Source organism: Pan paniscus, chromosome 2 (assembly GCF_029289425.2).
Source record: "Pan paniscus chromosome 2, NHGRI_mPanPan1-v2.0_pri, whole genome shotgun sequence".
Taxonomy (NCBI): domain Eukaryota; kingdom Metazoa; phylum Chordata; class Mammalia; order Primates; family Hominidae; genus Pan; species Pan paniscus.
Genome location: NC_085926.1, coordinates 56,855,689 through 56,875,154, shown reverse-complemented (window position 1 = coordinate 56,875,154; position 19,466 = coordinate 56,855,689). Strand labels below are relative to the sequence as shown.

Below are 19,466 nucleotides of genomic sequence, written 5' to 3'. Positions count from 1 at the left end.
AGGAGTGGAAATGGCCAATGTCCCACTTGGACCAATGTCTAAACAACTGCAATTTCTTTTAACATGTCTGTGCATTTTAAGGAAAATAAATACCCCTGCTGGTAAGAAAAAAAAAAAAAAAGCTCTTATTTGAAAAACAAGAATCTTAGCTTGAATGGGCAGGTTTTTTCTCCAAGGAGATTTGAGGTTGAAGAATTTAAGCCTTCAATGACCTTCACTTTTGAGGTTTTTGATTTAATTTTGGCTGCCCTTTTGCCACCAGGTGGTTAATGAAAGGGAAAGGTGTCACCTCAAAAACACTGGCCTCCTTTATTCATTCTTTCTTTTAGTCACCCATTTAGAAATTATTCACTGACCTACTGCTCAGCACAGGGCACTGAGGGGTTAAAGTTATGTGCTGAAATCAGAGTGCAGAGACTACAGCACAATTATTGGGCTCACCCAAGGTGCTTTGTTTTCATGGTTGAAAGGAAAGTGGACTGTGCATTTGCTTCAGTAAATTTGACAAGAATAACAGGGTGGGTCCTTGGCTCCTCAAATTGGCTGGGAACCTGTCAGACCAAGTGTGCAAATGCACAGTTCACACACAGTGCCCTTCCTGCCTGGGAACGCCCCCAGGTAACTGATCAGTGGTTTTTGATGCAGAGAAAGTAAAATGGCATTTTTTACTTCCTGTGGGCAATTCATAACAGGAGCTGCCACTTACTGTGCACTTACTATGTGCCAGGTCTTGTCACCCAACATCTATGATCCTCACAACACCCTAACCTGGAAGGCATTATTTCTACTCTACAGATAACATCCCAGAGTCTCAACCTCCTCCTGATACCTCCCAAGATCCCAGGTATAATACTGTAGCCTCCCAAGGCAGGAGAAGCAGAACTCAAGAAGGAAATGGGGTTATTCTAGGCAGCGGGACGCCCTTGCTGCTGTGCCCCAATTCGTTCCCCAGCACATGTTGCTAATTGTGATCACAGCATTCTCTGGCTTGCTATACCGTGCAGTCCTTCTCAATACAGTGCTCCAAACAAACACTACCAGACATTCTGGATGGCAAATGAGACGTAACCTATTTGCCACCAGTGCTTGCCACCAATGCCTGCTACCTGATAGCAGACACTGATAGCTCTTAAAACTAGAAAGGACCACAAAATTGATTTGGTCTAGACAGTGTGTGCTGTGGTCTTGAAGACCAGTCTCTGTAGTAGAATAAAGGTTATTTTCTTGCCATATTCCTCATGCTCAACACCTTCCTAGACCTTCTGTGCAGGTCTGATCTGCCATCCCAGACTATGGGACGGGACAGCATGGTGGGGAAGCACATAGTTTGAAGTAGGAAAGACCTGGATTTGAATCCAGGCTCTGCCACTTGCTAATCATGAAACCCTGGACAAATTCCTGCCCCTTTTTGAGCCTTCATCTCCTACTCTGTAGAATGGAGATGATAACCATTATCCACCTACCTCATGGGGTAGTTATGAGGATCAAATGAGATCGTGCATATAAGGATTTAGCTCTGTGCCTGACATGTAGTGACCGTTCAATAGGCTAAAGCTTTCATTGTTGTCAGTGTGAATTATTAGTAGTAGTAGCTCCAGTGAAGTTCAAAGTGAGTGCCGTGTCCTGTTGCACTCTCTGCTTTCTGAGATGCTCATTTGTTTATGTTTCCGTGGCTTATTTCCAACTGGTGATTTCTTCCATGAGCTACTCTGTAGATCACTGGCATGAGGTCAACATCCCAACATTCTAGAAATCCCAGTTCCTGGGTAGAGCGTGAAATGTCTTTATGTGGTGTTTCCATCTGTACACCCTTCTTCACCAGGTCCTTTCTGTTCTCTCTTCCTGTGGCCCTCTCGAGTTGGGCAATTAGTGAAGGGGACAAGCAAAGGGAGGAGGACCAAGAGGATCAACAAAATCCAGAAATGCTATTTTAAGGGAAGCTGGCTGTGTACCAGGGATTGTCCCAGGCTCTGGGACTGTGAGCATGACTGACCAAGTCCTGCCTTCATGGGCTTATGTCTCATGAAAAGGTCAACCAAAACCCAGAAAACAATTAAATAAAATTATCTTTCTAAAATGGGTCTGCCCTGCTAGCCTCTGTCTTAGCACCTTATCTGACGCATTCATAACAGAGATCACAATCTGTAATTACTTTGTTTTATTTTTACTCCAAACTAGTGGGCAGGGAACATGCCTGGCTCATTCACTGCTATATCCAAGGACCCAGAATGGGGTTTTGCGTGTCAAAAGTGCTCAGTGAACACAGAGCAAATGAACAAGTGACTAATTGATGGTTTGTGAAATTTTCGTTCTGAGCCCAGAGTTTAAACTTCAGGCTACTTTTTTGTTGCTGGCAGTGGTCAGTCACCTCCCTATGTAAGAAAATTGAAAAGAAAATTCATTTTCATAATTCATGCAGTTTTTATTTTATAAAACATGTGGGTTCCTTAAGGAGATCATTCTATCCCAGATTGACTGTCTATGGCTGAATTAAAAAGACCATTGGAGGCCATTTGTCTTCTGGATTTGACACTTGGAGCAGGTGGCAGTATCTGGCAGGAACTGGGTTGGGGGAACTCATGAGGCTTGGCTCCAAAGCTGGGTAGTGTGTTGAATTGGTCTGGAGAGGGCTGCATGCCTGTGAGGAGAGGAGCTTCTCTTATTATTCACTTTCCTGCATCAATGTGCATCTAGGCTACTGTCAACATGTCAGGTTGACAAAATCATTGAGCTCAAGGAATGGAACTGTAGCACCATAAAACTCAATAATCTGGTAATACCAGGTTGCAGCATGTATCGGTGTAGCCTATGGTCTGGGCAATTCATAACAGGAGCTGCCACTTACTGTGCACCTACTATGTGCCAGGTCTTGTCGCCCAACATCTATGATCCTCACAACACCCTAACCTGGAAGGCATTATTTCTACTCTACAGATAACATCCCAGAGTCTCAACCTCCTCCTGATACCTCCCAAGATCTCAGGTATAATACTGTAGCCTCCCAAGGCAGGAGAAGCAGAACTCAAGAAGGGCATGGGGTTACTCTAGGCAGCAGGACGCCCATGCTGCCATGCCCCAATTCATTGCCCAGCACGTGTTGCTGATTGTGATCACAGCATTCTCTGGCTTGCTATGCTGTGCAGTCCTTCTCAGTACAGTGCTCCAAGCAGACACTACCAGACATTCTGGATGGCAAGTGAGATGTAACCTATTTGCCACCAACCTTTGAACAGTGTATGTAAAAGGCTTTGCCCTAGGAATTAGAATCCTGGATTCAGAGTGTTACGTTGTAACCATGTAACTTTGAGCAAATTGCTTCTCTCTCCTGACCTCAGTTTATTAACCTGTAGGATGGAAATTATCCCATACCATATCTGGCTCAAAAAGTCACCATATAAATATAAGCTGGTGAATTGGTTTCACTGGCACTGAAGTGCTGTTTTTAATTGTACCTGGATGGTGAATCAGTAAGGATCAGGCCCCTGTACAAACATGAAGCATCCTCAAAAACGGCAGCTGTGCCCGGAGTTGTGATCAGCATCTTCTCGAGGCTTCCCTCAAGGACGCTGAGTGGAGTATTTGACTTCCTAAAAGTCACTGAGTGAGCTTGTTAATCCAGATTCCTGGGCACCCTCCCAAATGGCTGATTAAGCATTCCTGGGGATGGCTCCTGGCATCAGCATCTCTGAATCATTCCTCAGGTGATTCTGCTGCACGCTGCACCACTGTTTCAGTGGAAAAATGTATATATGTAGAACACCACTGCTCTGGATAGGACCATATTGACCTTTGGGATTTTAAATATCTAGGTAGCTGCTTAGCAAAAAGAGCCCCAATATCTTCCCCATCTTTGTCTGACAAACTCTTATTCATCTTTTAGGCCTATTCAAATGCCTCCTCCTCTGGGAAGACCTCCCTCACGGTCCTCCCAGAGCCCTCCAACCCATGTTTTGAGCACCTACTGTGTACTAGGCACTCTACTAAGCTCTAAAATGCATTACTATATTTACTCCTCTTCCTTTGAGAATAGAAGCTAATGCCATCACCACCACCTCTGCTCACACCTTAGAGTTGAGAAAAGGTGGCTCAGAGAAGCAAAGTGACTTTCTCTAGGATGTTTGGCTCTTATTGCATTATAGTTCATCATAATAGGCCTGTCTGTCCTACATGAGTGTGAGGTCCTTAACCATGAGAATTGCTGACCTTTGCATTTCTGGGAGTGAACACAGGGCCCAGCACATAGTAAATGCTCAACAAACCTTTGTTAAATTGAAGTGAAAAAAATAATAGAACAATTATAGTAATATAAAAAAGAGTAGTTCTGTTTGCTTTCCAGTCTCTGCCTTTGTTCAAGCTCAGGGTTCCACTAGAGGAGGAGGCTGACTTCTTTTGGGACTGAAGACTACAGATGTCTCCAGACTCTCCTGTAACCCCATGCTGGTGATTCTGGTCTTCTGGTAGCTTTCTTCCAAGTAACATCAGAAGACCTAGCAAGTCACAGGTTAGGGACTGAAGAAACACTTGACTGATTGGTTGAGCTGGGGGTGCAGAAGAGAGGTGAATGTATCTTTGATGAGCTTTATTGTGGCTTATAGATTACATTTATTTTCTTCTAATGAAAAGAAAAAGGCCAGGCTCAATGGTTCTCTCCTGTAATCCCAGCATTTTGGGAGGCCAAGGCAGGAGGATCACTTGAGCCCAGGAGTTTGAGACCAGCCTGGGCAACATGGCAAGACCCCCTCTCTACAAAAACTAAAATTAGCCCAGTGTGGTGGTGTGCTCCTGTGGTCCCAGCTACTTGGGAGGCTGAGGCAAGAGAATTCCTTGAGTCTGAGAGGTCAAGGCTGCAGTGAGCTGTGTTCACACCACTGCACTCCAGCCTAGGCAACAGAGGGAGACCCTGTCTCAAAAAAAAAAAAAAAAAAGAAAAACATACTTTTTCACATCTAACTTGGCAGACTGCCCTGGTCATAAATGTACAAATTTATTTCAAATACAGTTATCTTCAGTCCAAGTAATAACTTTTTGAAAATCATATGGCTATAAAGCAGGAAAGTTGGAGAAGATGTCTAAGTTTCTTTCCAACATTAGGGTTCTGTGATTACGTTAGGACCCTGGATAAGGTTTAGAGCAAGTTTAAATTACTTAAGTACAAAGCACCTCTAAAAATGGAATATCTTCAAGTGAATTAGATTTTCTTTCCAATCTAATCTCCTCTTCCAAGTTAGTCAGAATCTGAACTTTGTATCTAAATTTCTAGGCCTTGATATATGGAGACATTTAGAAAAAAATGAAACTCAAAGAGAAACAAACTGTGACAGCAAGCATAAGAATAGTAACACAAACCAATTATCCTAGAGCTTAATAGTTTCTCATAACTTCTTAGGCTTTCTTAGAAGTGTTCATTTATAGGCTGGGCGCAGTGGCTCATGCCTGTAATCCCAGCATTTTGGGAGGCTGAGGAGGGCGGATCACGAGGTCAGGAGTTTGAGACCAGCCTGACCAACATGGTGAAACCCCGTCTCTATTAAAAATACAAAAATTAGCCAGGCGTGGTGGCGTGTGCCTATAATCCCAGCTACTCAGGAGGCTGAGGCAGGAGAATCGCTTGAACCCAGGAGGCAGAGGTTGCAGTGAGCCAAGATCAGACCACCGCACCGCACCCCAGCCTGGGCGACAGAGTGAGACTCTGTCTCAAAAAAAATAAAAATAAAAAATAAAAAAAGAAGTATTCATTTACTCATTTACATAGCTTGGTTAAAGGTTTTGGGTAACATGGTAGAAATGATAAGGATTGCATGTGCTATTTGATTGCTTTTTTTCTTGCCTTAATCAAAGCCATAACCCCTACTTACCTTTGAACTTTGTTTTTTCGTTTGTTTTGCAGCGAAAACGGAAACAGAGCACCCAAGATGAAGATGCTGTTAGCCTTTGCAGTCTCGACATAAGTGTAAGTATAGTCCTTTCTTCCCCCACTGGCGCCGAGAGCATCTCTCTTCTCCGAAGGTTATTTGTTAATAATATGCTGTGTGCTTGAAGTGGGCTTCCAGGATCTGACTATGGAAGTTGTGACCTGGGGGAAATTTTTTTTAACTGAAAAACATTTTATTTCACTGGAGAAAACTGTGTGGCCAACTTAAACTTCCAAGCTAAGTTGTTTATTGCCTGTGTCTTTTCTCTCATAAAATGAATTATGAACTCAGTGCATCTGGGTAGAATCTGGATAAATACTAGTGTGCTCTTTTAGAGGCTGGTTCCAGAAGATGGAACAGATGTTTGTCCCCCTTTGGGGGAAAGTTAGTGGCTTGGCCCAGCTCAGGCAGCCGGATGGCCCAAAGGCCAGAATAAGACTCTAGAAGCATAGTGGAGTGAGTGGCTTTGGATCAGCAGATCTTAGTTTGAATCAAGATTCTGTACTTACCATCTGTGTGACACCTTTCCTTACCTGTTTCCTCAACTGGAAAATAGGAATGAAAAGACTTAACCTGACAAAATTTGGGAGGGGGTCAAATAAAACAATAAAAGTGAGAATATTAAACACATTGCCTGTACATACTGGGCACCCACCAAATATTTGCCTCATTTTTTTTTTTCTTTTTAAATCAGAAGTTTGTAGAAGATGCTCAAGTGTCTTGGTAGTCGACTATTGGTGATGATCAAGGTGGAAAAGCTTCCTTGGCTTTGTTTCAGAACATGTCCTTGGATACTTAATTTCATAGCTTTCTTTGTGTGGCCACTGTGTCTCCCCACTGATGCAATTGGGAAGCCTACCTTGGCCTCTGATGCCCTCATTATCCTGGGACTGGGGGGTGGAGTAGGAATTCAGGCCCTCCCTGGGCTCCCCTTGTCAGTTCATCATCTGCACATCCCTGGGGTTTAACCACTATGTTCTGTGGATCCGTCTAACATTAGGCCGTGCTCGCTCTCCTCTGTGGAGACCATGAAAGCTACTCTTATGAGATGAGAAGCCTTCCATGCTAGGAATAAAGAACTGAGTCATAGTTCTTGCTCTACCTATAATTAACAGTGTACCTTGGACGAGTCACTTCCTTTCTCTGAACCTCTGTTTCTTCTTTTGTTAAAAAAGAAAAAAAAAATGTTTGGGATCAGCCCTTCTAAAACCATTGTGAAAAGGAAACTCATTAGATATAGATTGTTAGGTACTCAACTGATAACATTATTTACCAATGTGAACAATTTTTTTTAGCTATTTTTAATTACTGCAGAGTTTTCTGTGATGCAAACAGCCATGATGGAGCGAGCTTGAACTGGCTCTAATTAATGTACTTGAGCGTCTGTTTTACCATGTGGTGTTTGTTTGTTCCAATCTTTAGACCCTCAGATTGATGGAGTTGGGCCAGTTTACTAAGTTGCCATGGTGAACAGGACAAAAAGATGATGTTCCTTTGGGTTTTACTTTACTCATTGAATATTTTGTTATTGACAAGTGAAGTCTATGGAATTTCTCTTATCAGCAGCAAGATTTTTTTGTGTGTTTGAATCTTTTTAATTTTACGGAAGTTTACTTTTAGAATTTAAAGATTTTCAGAATTTAAAGACTGTCAGAATTTACAGAGCCCTTAGCCACCATGTATGTATTCCAGTCCCCTCACTTTGCAAATAAAGAAGTGGAAGCCCTGGAGGTGTAATGACTCAGGCAAGACTTCAATCCAGGTCACTTCTAAGATTATGCCTTGTCTTACGTTTTTCCCCAAGTATATATTGATATCCATTTTTCAGGAAAGCATGTCTCTAGATGCTTTCTATCGAAGAACCACTAACATTGTATTAAAGGACTATTTACAATTATGAATTGTGATTTGATTTTTGTCTTGATTGTCATCAATGGCCTTGACTTCCCATCAAGGTCACAAGACTGTGGATAACTTGGCTTCTTTTCTCCTTGTGCAGCTACGGATGATATTTCCTTTTTTCTTAACCATCTCATATGTTATGTTTTGTCACATTAAAGAGACTTGTATAGAAGATAAATCTACCCCATTACCACCAACATGGCCGATCCCTATGCTTAGGGACTCAGCTTTGGACAGACTCATTTCTGATTTACCTGGCATTTTTCCTGAATCTTGGCAAACAGGGCTGAGTTTCCACCATTTATTGCCACATAGTATTATAATAATTGCAGAAGTTGGAAGAATTCTAGAAGCTGTTGGAGGAACATGAAAACTGCTGTTTTGCAGATTCCACTGACCATTAGAGTTATATGGAGATGACAGAGGGTGTGACAGATCTAGATGTGGCCATGGAGGGAGTGTGACTAAATTTAAGTAACTTTCTCCCAGTAGGCGCTCAGGAGAGATGAGTTGAATGGAACTAAATGGTAGATAGAGCCACACAGGAGAAGATGTTTTGCCATAAAGGCAACAATGGTGAAATGAATATCCGAATCCAATAAATCAATTGCTCTAATAAGTGTATGGCCTCTGTGGGCTACTCAAAGGAACTTTATCTTTGTGCATTTAAATGATGATATCTAATAGAGTCACTGTCCCTGAGCTAACTGGCAGTATTACTGAAGAGTTGTTTTTGGACTGTTTCTATGTGTAGTGGAAAGTATCTTAAAAAAAAAAAAAAAAAAAGGCGGGTCCCAATGAATGACTCATACCAGAGGATGCGAGGGTTTGGGAAAGTAATATGAGTAACTCTCAATTTTTATTCCATTTAATAAGTTGTAAGACATTCGCCAGATGTGTGCTTTGAACAAGAAATTGCTAGATGAGGGGACAGGTCTTTGGGGATCATATTCAAGTTTTCATTGAGTCCCAGCCCAATGCTAGATACACAGTAGATTCTTGATAAATATTGTTGATGGGTTAAAAAACAAAACAAAACAGTGAACTTGCCTAATGTATACCTCTTTTAAAGAAATGTATCTGGGACTTAAAGTTGAGAAATATTAACACAGACTATATCCCCCTTTGATTAAAAAGTAAGTGCCCTATAGCAGTGGTCCCCAACCTTTTTGACACCAGGGGCCGGTTTCGTGGAAGACAGTTTTCCACTGACCGGGTGGGGTAGGCGATGGTTTCAGGATGATTCAAGCACTTTACATTTATTGTGTACTTTATTTCTATTATTATTACATTGTAATACATAATGAAATAATTATACAACTCATGATAATGTAGAATCAGTGGGAGTCCTGAGCTTGCCTTCCTGCAACTACACAGTCCCATCTGGGGGTAACGATAGTGACAGATCATCAGGCATTAGAATCTCACAAGGAGCCAAAACCTAGATCCCTTGCATGCGCAGTTCACAATAGGGTGTGTGCTCCTATGAGAATCTAAAGTCTCCACCGCTGATCTGACAGGAGGTGGAACTCAGGCGGTAATGAGAAAGATGGAGAGTGGCTATAAATACAGATGAAACTTTGCTTGCCTGCCGGCCACTCACCTGTTACTGTGCAGCCTGATTCCGTGGCCCTATAGAATGTTTATTTGTTATCATCACTCAGACACCCTTCAGGATGACTGACGTTATTCTTACAGAACAGGGATCCTCGATTGTTTGGGGGGATGCATCACTTAACTCTTTCCGGAATCTGTTGATAGCAGAGGAAATTTTACAAAATTGATGTGTGATTTCAGGGGATTTATGGATCCCAGCCAAGACCCCTGTTAAGAGTTTCTCTTACAGAGGAAACTGGAAGGGTCTTAAAGCTCGGTGATGGGTGACGTATCTCCAAATAATTGTTTTCTGACCCTCCACTCCCAGCACTTGGTGGAAAATGAATTCTGACTGGAGAGTCAATGCTAGTTGATGATATAATCGGTCACTATTTTTTCCCACCGCCTCACCCAATCCCCTGACTGGGCCCCCAACTTCCTGGTGGGTTAGAACACAAACTATTTCTGAGGGAAAATAAAAAGCAACGTACACTTTTGAGAGCAATCTGCCGAGTGGAGAAGGCTCCCAGCAGCCACCTACAAATCTCCCCTCACGTCAGAGGATATGAGTAGGATGGTTTCAGGGAGCTTGCCTCCCCCACAGCACTTTTCTAGTTTAAATTCTAATGGGCGAGAGACGCTGTAGCTCATGTCACCACAGGAAAGGCCCTTGGTGCCAGAGCTCCTGCTGCAGAGCACAGCTCAGCACCAGACATTCTTTCTCATAAAACAAATGAGCTCTGGGTGGAAATAAAAATAGCCTGCAATGATAAAGTAATGTAAAAATAAAAAGGAATATACGTTCTCTAGAAAAATTGGAAAATGTGAACAATAGTTTGACAATCCCACCTCAAAGCCATAGCTACATTTTGATGTATTTCCTTGCTGTCATTATATACAAACCTTTAATTTTTTTCATTATGAAATATTTCAGACATACAAATGGTATAAAGATAATAGAAAACCCCATGTAGCTACCAATGCAACTGAAGAAATACGCCCTAAACAGTGATGCCAAAGACCCTTGCAAAAACCTTTGCTTTGCGGAGTTTGATGTTTATTTCTGCTTTGCATGTCCATAAATTTGCTATGGACATGTATCCCTAAAGAGCATATATATTTTTAACCAGCTTTTAACATTTATATAAGCATACACAGTTTTTAAAAATTGAGACCGGGCAGGCATAGTGGGCCTATAATCCCAGCACTTTGGGAGGCCGAGGCGAGAGGATCACTTGAGCCCAGAAGTTCGAGACCAGTCTGGGCAACACAGGGAGATCCTGTTTCTACAAAAAAAATAAAAAATTAGCCAGGTATGGTGATGCATGGCTGTAGTCGCCGCTACTTGGGAAGCTGAAGTGGGAGGATCGATTGAGCCTGGGAGGTTGCTGCAGTGAGCTGTGATTGTGCTGCTGCACTCCAGGCTGGGTGACAGAGTAAGACCCTATCTCAAAAAAAAAACAAAAAAAGGATTATAGTACAAATTAATTTATTCATGAATTTTTCACTTACTATATTATGAACGTGTCATCATATTATGAAATATTCTGTAAGAATATTATTTTTAATAACGATAGAGTACTTTATCAAATGTGTTCATTTAAATCTATTCCACCAACCCTTTACTGGGTATTTAGGTAAGTTCCAACGTTTCGCTATTATAAGTAATGCTGATGGGCATCCAGGAACATGTTTGTGTAATCTCTTTTATCAGTTGGATAAAGTTTGAGATATGAAATTCCTGGCTGAAAGAGTGTGAATATTTTTACAATCTGTGAATAGGTTTATCCTCTGCTTCTGGCAGGGAAGTGGAAATGAAGTTTAGAGCTGTTGAGTATCTTGTGTGGAATCTCACAGGCATGGGAGATTGTTTTCAGCTTTCCCTGGCCCTTCTCTCTTCCCACTGCATGACCAGTCCCTTGCTAAGACTATGACTTGAGATGGGACATTTACTTCCCCCCTCCACCCATCCTGCCACCCTTTAGGAAAGCCCCTGACAGGGCCCACACGCCTCTCTTGACTGGTGGGGATGGAGCTGGTGGCGATGGAGCTGGTGGTGGGGCATCTTTTCTATGCTGGTGGGGCTTTCCCATGGGAGCACATGGCTGGACCATCACTTGGGGTGGGATAGGATTGGGGTTCACATTCTTCCTGCATTTTTTTTTTTTTTTTTTTTTTTTGCTGATTTGCAACCATCACGATGAGCCCTGTTTAATCTCCTGGCAAGGAATACTTGGGAAGAATGTGCTCACAGCTCTCAGTGCTTTTGAGATCCATGTATTGTTGTTGTTACAACCACTCTTCTGTCCCCTTTGAGAAATCTACACAGAAATCCAGGTGGCAAATGTTTGAATCTCACCCCTTCCCTCTCTTCCTAAGTTGAGGAAGAGCTGAGCTATGGTCTGCCAACAGTGGAGGAGGCTCTTCTGGAGCTCACTAACATGACTGCAAGACCCTCATTGAGGCCGAGCAGTATTCAGCATCTCTGTGGCCTCCTCACTGGCCTCCCTACCTCTTTGTAGTCTGCCCTCCATGTATCAGCCAGGGACATCTTTCCAAGTGTAAATTTTATCTTGTCATGCCTGCCTCCAGGTTCCCAGACTGTGCTTCCAAAGCCTTGCACCGTCTGGCCCCTGCCCACCTCCTGAACCACTCCCTTCCACCTTTTACACATGCAGGCCAACCATGCTGGTTTTCTTTCAGTTTCTCAAACTCCTCATGCTCCATCTTGTCCCTGGGCCTCTGCACATGCTATTCTCCCGTTTGTGGAATGCATGCTGTTTCTTCTCCCCGCATTTCACCTGGCTCATGCCCCCTTACCCTTCATATCTAGCTCTCCTCTAAGAAGCTCCCAGACTTCCCAGGATTCCTTTATACCTCTCCCTCCAGCCATTCCCTACCACCACCACCACCCCACTCTCACAAGCTTGTGTCCCCATCCTAGCCTTTATCACCCAGCATTGTGATGCCTGCTTCCATTTCACCTTCAGAGGCAGGCTGTGAGCCCTTCACAGGGAGGGCTGTGTTCCACTCTTTTTACATCCCTAGCACCTGGCACAAGGCCTTGTCCGTAGCAGGTGCTGAATAAATATTGAACGAAGGTATGCTTGAAGTTTCTTCTATTGTATGAATAATTGAAAGAAAGGGACAGATAAATGTTAAAAAAGTCAGTAGCATTTCAAAAAAAAGGGGGCTTGGGATAGAATTTTTAAAATTTAAGGCAGAAGATGATATGAACATATTTATCTCAGATGTGTGATGCCAGGAAGGCTTTTGGACTTCAATCACTCGGGTACAGAAGGCTGTTCCTGATTTTTGTTATAGTATATGGTATAGATGTGATCTGTTTGCAAATTCACCAATAGCCTGTGAATTCCCTCAAAGCAAATACATAGTGTCCATCATAGTTGCTCCATAAATATGTCTAGGATGGGTGAATGAATGAATGAATGAGTCTCAGATTGAGTTACTTACATGGGTGTTTCTGAGATGCTCAGTATTATTCTTACTAGCGTGGTTTTCCTGGGATTAATATTAATCAGAATTTCAGGGAGGAAGGGACCAAATTGCTATAGAGTCCTTCCTTATGCAGCATGGCTGTGAGAGACTCATTAGATACATAGCAACAAGAGCAGCTACTGTTGATTTAGTGCTACTATGTGATGGGCACTGTGCTACTATACATTTTATTATTTAATCCTCATATTACCCCTTTAGAGATGAGGCAAACGGAGTGGATAGAAGTTATAAACTTGCCTGAGGCCTTACAGCTAGCAAATACCATAGCTTTTGGATCTGAGTCGCAGGCCTGTCCTCCCAATCACAGTGCTAATTATAGTTATTATATTAGTAAATAGCATCCTATAGCAGGCTAATATGAATTAAGCATTCATATGCTCTGTGCTTTCCAAATACCTCATTAAATTCTCACAGTGGTACTGTCCTGTGACAATGGAATGTATCATACCCTTTTTGCAGATGAGGTAACTGAGAGCCAGAGAGATAAACAATTAGTTCAAAGTCACAGTATGTAAATTTAAGCCCAGGATGGTTCGATTCCACAGCCTCCCCACACCACCTCCAGGACAGGAGAGGAGAAGAAAGCTTTTGGCTCCCTGGCTTTCAGTGCTGGATGATTAGTGCTTTTAGCTGGTCTTATTGGCAAAGTTGCTTTGAGGTTTATGACAGGCATCCCCAAATTTCCATTAACTGTGCACTCCAGTTATTTATCCTGTCATGTGCATGCCCAAAGCACAAGCATTGATATAGAAGAGGGGGAAAAAAGCTTTCCTGTCTCAGTTAAGCTAAATGGTGTTTCATTGCCAGGATATGTTAAACCAGGCACGGAATAGCAGCGAGATTTATTTTATCTCTGCTCAGCAGAGTCCAGATAATTAAAAAAGATACCATTTCTGTGGTTTTGTTTCTCTTGGTCTGTTCTGGAACTTGCTAACTGGGGAGATTAGCCTCGCCCTGGCCAGCATGGGGCCTTGATGAATTATGTGGGAGAGGTTAATAATGCTCTTATCACCGAGGAGACCAGGCCTCTAGCTGAGATTGGGTCTTCATTAACACATGCTTATATTTAACCTGTTGGCATTTTTTGTTTGTTTGTTTTGGGTTTATGGTCTATTTTTGCTGTCTGTGAAATTGTTTGGGCCTAAGGTAGCAGATACCCTATGTTTGGTCCAATGGTTGTTCTGACGCTGCCGCCTCTGATGGCAAATTTACTTGTGCTTTGAGCGTTCACATAGACATATTGCATCTTGCCTTTGGCCTAATAGATTAGGTGGTAGATAATAGTTGCTGTGATCTTTTATCTTTGACACACTTCTTGAAAAGCACAGTGACAAAGAAATTCCAAGGAGTTTCAGGACACACTCTCGGATGTGAATGATATAACAAAGTGTAAGTTAGCATATTCACCTTTTCCCATTCCCCCTCAAAGTGACCTTGATGGGGCCCTTGTTAAATGAAGGTGCTTGTGCCCCAGAACACCTGTTTGTTGGGATTTATCACCAGAATTACAAACTTCAGGAGGTTAGAGAGTGAACATCATTCTGTACCTCAGTTTCCTCACCTGTAAAACAGAAATCGTAACAATGCCCTGCCTTAAAGTTGTAAGGATAAAAATGAGTCAATTCATGCCAGGTGAGGTGGCTCACACCTATAATCCGAAAACTTTGGGAGGCTCAGGCTGGAGGATTGCTTGAGCCCAGGAGTTCCAGAACAGCCTGGGCAATATAGTGAGACCTCGTCTCTACAAAATAATTTATGTAGCCATTAAAAAAGAATGAGATCATGTCCTTTTCAGGGACATGGATGGGGCCATTATCTTTAGCAAACTAACGCACGAACAGAAAACCAAATACCATATGTTCTCCCTTATAAGTGGGAGCCAAATGATGAGAACACATGGACACATAGAGGGGAACAACACACACTTGGGCCCTATCAGAGAGTGGAGCTGGGGAGAAGGGAGGAGGGAGAGGATCAGGAAAAACAACTAATGGGTACTAGGCTTAATATTTGGGTGATGAAATAATCTCTACAACAAACCCCCATGACACATGTTTACCTATGCAACAAACCTGACATATAAGCCTGAACTTAAAAGTTAAAAAAATAAACACATAGCACAAAAGTAAAACTTGTTTGATGTTTTAAAAAAAATAATAAATTTAAAACTTAGCTGAGTGTGGTGGCATGCACCTGTAGTCCTAGTTACTTGGGAGGCTGAGGTGGGAGGATCACCTGAGCCCAGGAGGCAGAAATTGCAGTGAGCTAAGATCATGCCACTGCACTCCAGCCTAGGTGTCAGAGCAACATCCTGTCTTCATTTAAAAACAAACAAATAATAAAATAAAAAGTTAATTTATGTAAAGTACTTAGTACCCGGCCTATCGTGAGCACAAAAAAATAACTATTGTTGCTGTTGATTTTATTATACAAAATCAACTTTATTGTTAAGTTCAAGGGTCTTTGTTATTAATACAAGTATTCCATAAATAGAATTGATCATGTAATTTTAAAAAGCAGTATATGAGGCCAGGCACAGTGGCTTACGCCTATAATCCCAACACGTTAGGAGGCTGAGGCGGGTGGACTACAAGGTCAGGAGTTCAAGACCAGCCTGGCCAACATGGTGAAACTCTGTCTTTACTAAAAATACAAAAATTAGCTGGGCTTGGGGGTGCATGCCTGCAATCCCAGATACTCAGGAGGCTGAGGCAGGAGAGTCGCTTGAACCAGGGAGTGGGAGGTCACAGTGAGCCAAGATCGTGCCACTGCACTCCAGCCTGGCAACACAGCAAGACTCCATCTCAAAAAAAAAAAAAAAAAAGTATATGAAAAGAGGTATATAAGGATTTTTATTACAGCATTGTTTATGATAGCTAAAACTGGAAACAGCATGAATATCCAAATTATATAGACTTGTAAATGCATTCAGAATATAAGTGTAAAATGCAGTTACAGAACACATGCTATATACGTTATGCTCCTATATGTTTATATACATTTATCTATATAAAGGAAGAAGTATGGAAGAGCATACACTGTATTGTGGATAGTCCTTAGATTGGGAGAATGGAATTGTGGGGATGAGGAGATTAAGTTGTAAGGATTCCTGAGCTTTGGTATTTTGCAAAACCTATGAACACCCCTTTCCCCACAAAGACTGTTTATATGTGCCCAAAGCAAAATTCACAAGGTTACAGCAAACCAGTTATGTTGAAATATAGTTATAAAAATATTTAAAAACAAATTTGTGGTTAGAGCATGTGCTTCTTAATGCATTAAGTAACATCTGGCAACAAGTCTAATAACTAATACACCTTCAGTGATATGATAAGAATAAGAATAAATGATATTTTGAAATACCTACACCAACTACACTGTCATTTGAAAATATAGTGATTTCTGTGTTGACAGTCACAGGTCTGAGAACGCTTCTGTGATTTGTAGCCTCCATTCATACTGGAAAGAAATACTAAATTTCAATCATTGGTGAAAATAAAGATGTATCTCATTTTTCCATCTAAGCTTGAAGATGCCCTGAATTTTATTCAGTGAACTCTTGAGGGTCTGAGAATTCTAGATTATGAATCCCTGCTTAAGACACTCAATCTGTTATGATAAGCTTTTCTATTATATTACATTTGTAATACAAATGACTGCAAAAAATGTAAGAATAATAGATTTTGACCTGTTGGTATATGAGATTATTAGTGTTAGTGAAGGTAAGAATGTAAAACATTATATAAAAGTTGTTTTTAGGAAGACCATGTAATAGTCATGAAGTCAGTTCTCAGCACTTGGTGTTTAGATTTTTCCTTGAGAACAGCTTAGCTTACTGGTCCTTCACATTGCTTTTTTTAACCTTTGTTTTTTGTTTTTGTTTTTAGTTTTTAGTTTTTTAATGCTTCATCTGCCCATCTACACATTGCTTTTTGAAACAGATAACTTGAGCCACCTCAGTATTTTAGTAGAAAGTCTTTTCTGCTTCTACTGTTGAAAAAATAATTTGGGGATAGAAAAATATTTTATTTTTTAGAGATGAATATGGAAGTGTTTAGGGGTAAAATGTCATATCTTTCATTTACTGTCAAATTCTTTAGCATAAAATATAAAGTGAGTATTTTAAAGAGAAAAACAATTTTATTTTTAATTATACAAGTAACACTGTATACATTCTCATCATTTAAAAATCAAACAGCAGAGATAGAGCCAACAGTGGCTCCACCATGCCCCAGTCCCACTTACCTCCTTAGGTGTAATAATCAGTGTACTGTCTCCTTCCAGATATTTAGATAGAGTTAGATAGATAGATAAATAGATATGTAAAAATTAGTTTGTGATGGCTTTTTAAGGACATGTTGTCATTGTTTTTATTTTAATTTTCAACTTGCTTTTTTCCCTTTTAAATAGATTTTCTTTCTTTCTTTATTGCTGTGAGAAGAGATAGTATGTTGAAAGCTATTCAGTTACAGAATAGGGCATCCTCCGAAAGCAAAAGGAGGAATGCCTTGTCTTTAAGTTTTTCTTCTATATAGGGTAGACTTTACTTTTTTTTTTAGAGCAGTTTTAGATTCACAGCAAAATTAGGCAGAAAGTACAGAGCATTCCCATATGCCCCCAAGTCGATGTATACATAGTCTCCCCCATTATCAACAGTTTCCATCAGAGTGGCACATTTTTCACAATTGATGAACCTCCATTGACACATCATCTTTCAACCAAAGTTTATAGTTTACATTAGAGTTCACTTGTGGTTTTGTACATTCCATGGGTTTGTACAAAAGTGTAATCACACATATCCACCATTATGGTTTCATACAGAATGCTTTCACTGCCCTGAAAATCCTCTGTTCCACCTATTCATCTCCCCTTCTTCACTAACCTCTGGCAATCACTGATCTCTTTACTCTCTCCATACTTTTGCCTTTTTCAGAATGCCATATAGTTGGAAGGATACAGTATATAGCCTTTTCAGATTGACTTCTTTCACTTAGTAATATGCATTTATGGTTTTTCCATGTCTTTTCATGACTTGGTAATTCACTACTTTTTTATCACTGAAAAATATTTTATTGTATAGATGTACCACAGTTTGTTTATCCATTAATTTAGTGTAAGCTGTATCTTATTCTTTTAAACTGCTGCTTATTATTGCATAAAACAGATGGGTATAGTTTATTTTTAATGCAGTTCTCCACTGAGAAACATTTTTGTTGTGTCCAATACTTCCCAATAACAAACAATGACTATCTCTACACCCCAGAGCAAGTAGTAAGGTACACTTCATTTAAATAACAGTGTTTGTAACTCTTAAACTTATATATCCAGAAGTATATTCCTTCTATGTCATGCATAATTTAAAAAATATATATATATAAATTGTAGTTGTGAATTTAAAGAATGTTATATTGACAAGTTTTACCTTTCAACTGCCTTAAAATGTATTCAGTTTATCATTAATACTATTTTGACTGAGATTTTTGCTGTAAGAAGTCACTAGAAAGTAATACTTTTGTTTCTGATTTTTATTCCAGGCTGGAGCCTGGGTCTGTCCACCTGAAAATTATGTAAATAATACTGGTTAGGAAGTTTCATCTGGGCTTCCATGCCCAGCTAATTGAGTTTACCCCTAAATGATTTATGTAATTATATCAAGCCTCATCTTTGATCTGGTTATATATTCCTGGTTTCAATTGCAGAAGCTGTTTGTCTGTTTTTCTTACTTTTCTCAATTGTGTCTGATACCTGTTCTCTGTGAAGAGAAGGAGATATGTTGACTTTTGCCCTTGATCTTACCATGCATAGAATTTTACATTACTTGACGGACACTGAAATTCTTGGGTAACTTCAGAGAAATGTTAAAAGAATGAAGTGACCAGGAGAATTCTCGTGGTTTGTGTGTCTTCCTCTACCCTGCTGTTTAACTTACCCTGCGATGTGCTGATCATTTTACGGAGAGAGCTGACTCAGTATGAGCAGGTGGTTTCTCTACAAGCATAACATTCATGACTGATATTGAAGGTGAAACATTTGAAACGAAATCACGGGCTTATCTTCAGTGGTCACAATGCCAGGTTTGGATTAACTCCTTAGCAATCCTGCAGGGAAACCTGAATGGGTTTATTCCCAACAGACTGACCTTTTCCCCTTATAATACTGTAAATGGAACTTTTTTTTTTTTAACTCCTCACGTACCTCAAAATATCAATTTCCAAAACTGGAATCCTCTACTCAGCACTAAAATCAATAAATCTAAAGAGCTTCTTTGTCTTTATTTGGCAGAGGAAAGGGACGATTTTGCTGGTCAGCTCTATATAAATTCCATTGAAGAAAATATTGTTTTAGAATTAATGAGTTAATTTGTTCATTCTTTAGTGCATTCACTCAGCGCATCCACTAATTCAATCAACTGGCATTTACTGAGCTCTGCCATACGTCATACACGGGCCACTGAAAGAAGCTAAACTTAAGACTCATTCATCTGCAGACAAGTGGGGGTTGCACTCTTGCTTCTGAAACAAGTTATCCAAGCACAGA

At 40.7% G+C, this 19,466-nt stretch overlaps 1 protein-coding gene across 6 annotated transcripts in view; it reads left to right on the top strand.

The window, feature by feature from the left end:
* The window catches only part of ARHGEF3 (Rho guanine nucleotide exchange factor 3), a 344,332-nt gene that overhangs the window by 183,568 nt on the left and 141,298 nt on the right, over nt 1-19,466 (top strand). For all 6 annotated transcript variants that reach the window (XM_034956705.3, XM_055110969.2, XM_057301996.2 and 3 more), the window contains one exon: nt 5,888-5,950. In XM_034956705.3, the coding sequence (XP_034812596.1) occupies nt 5,888-5,950 (63 nt within the window). The remainder of the gene's footprint in view (nt 1-5,887; nt 5,951-19,466) is intronic.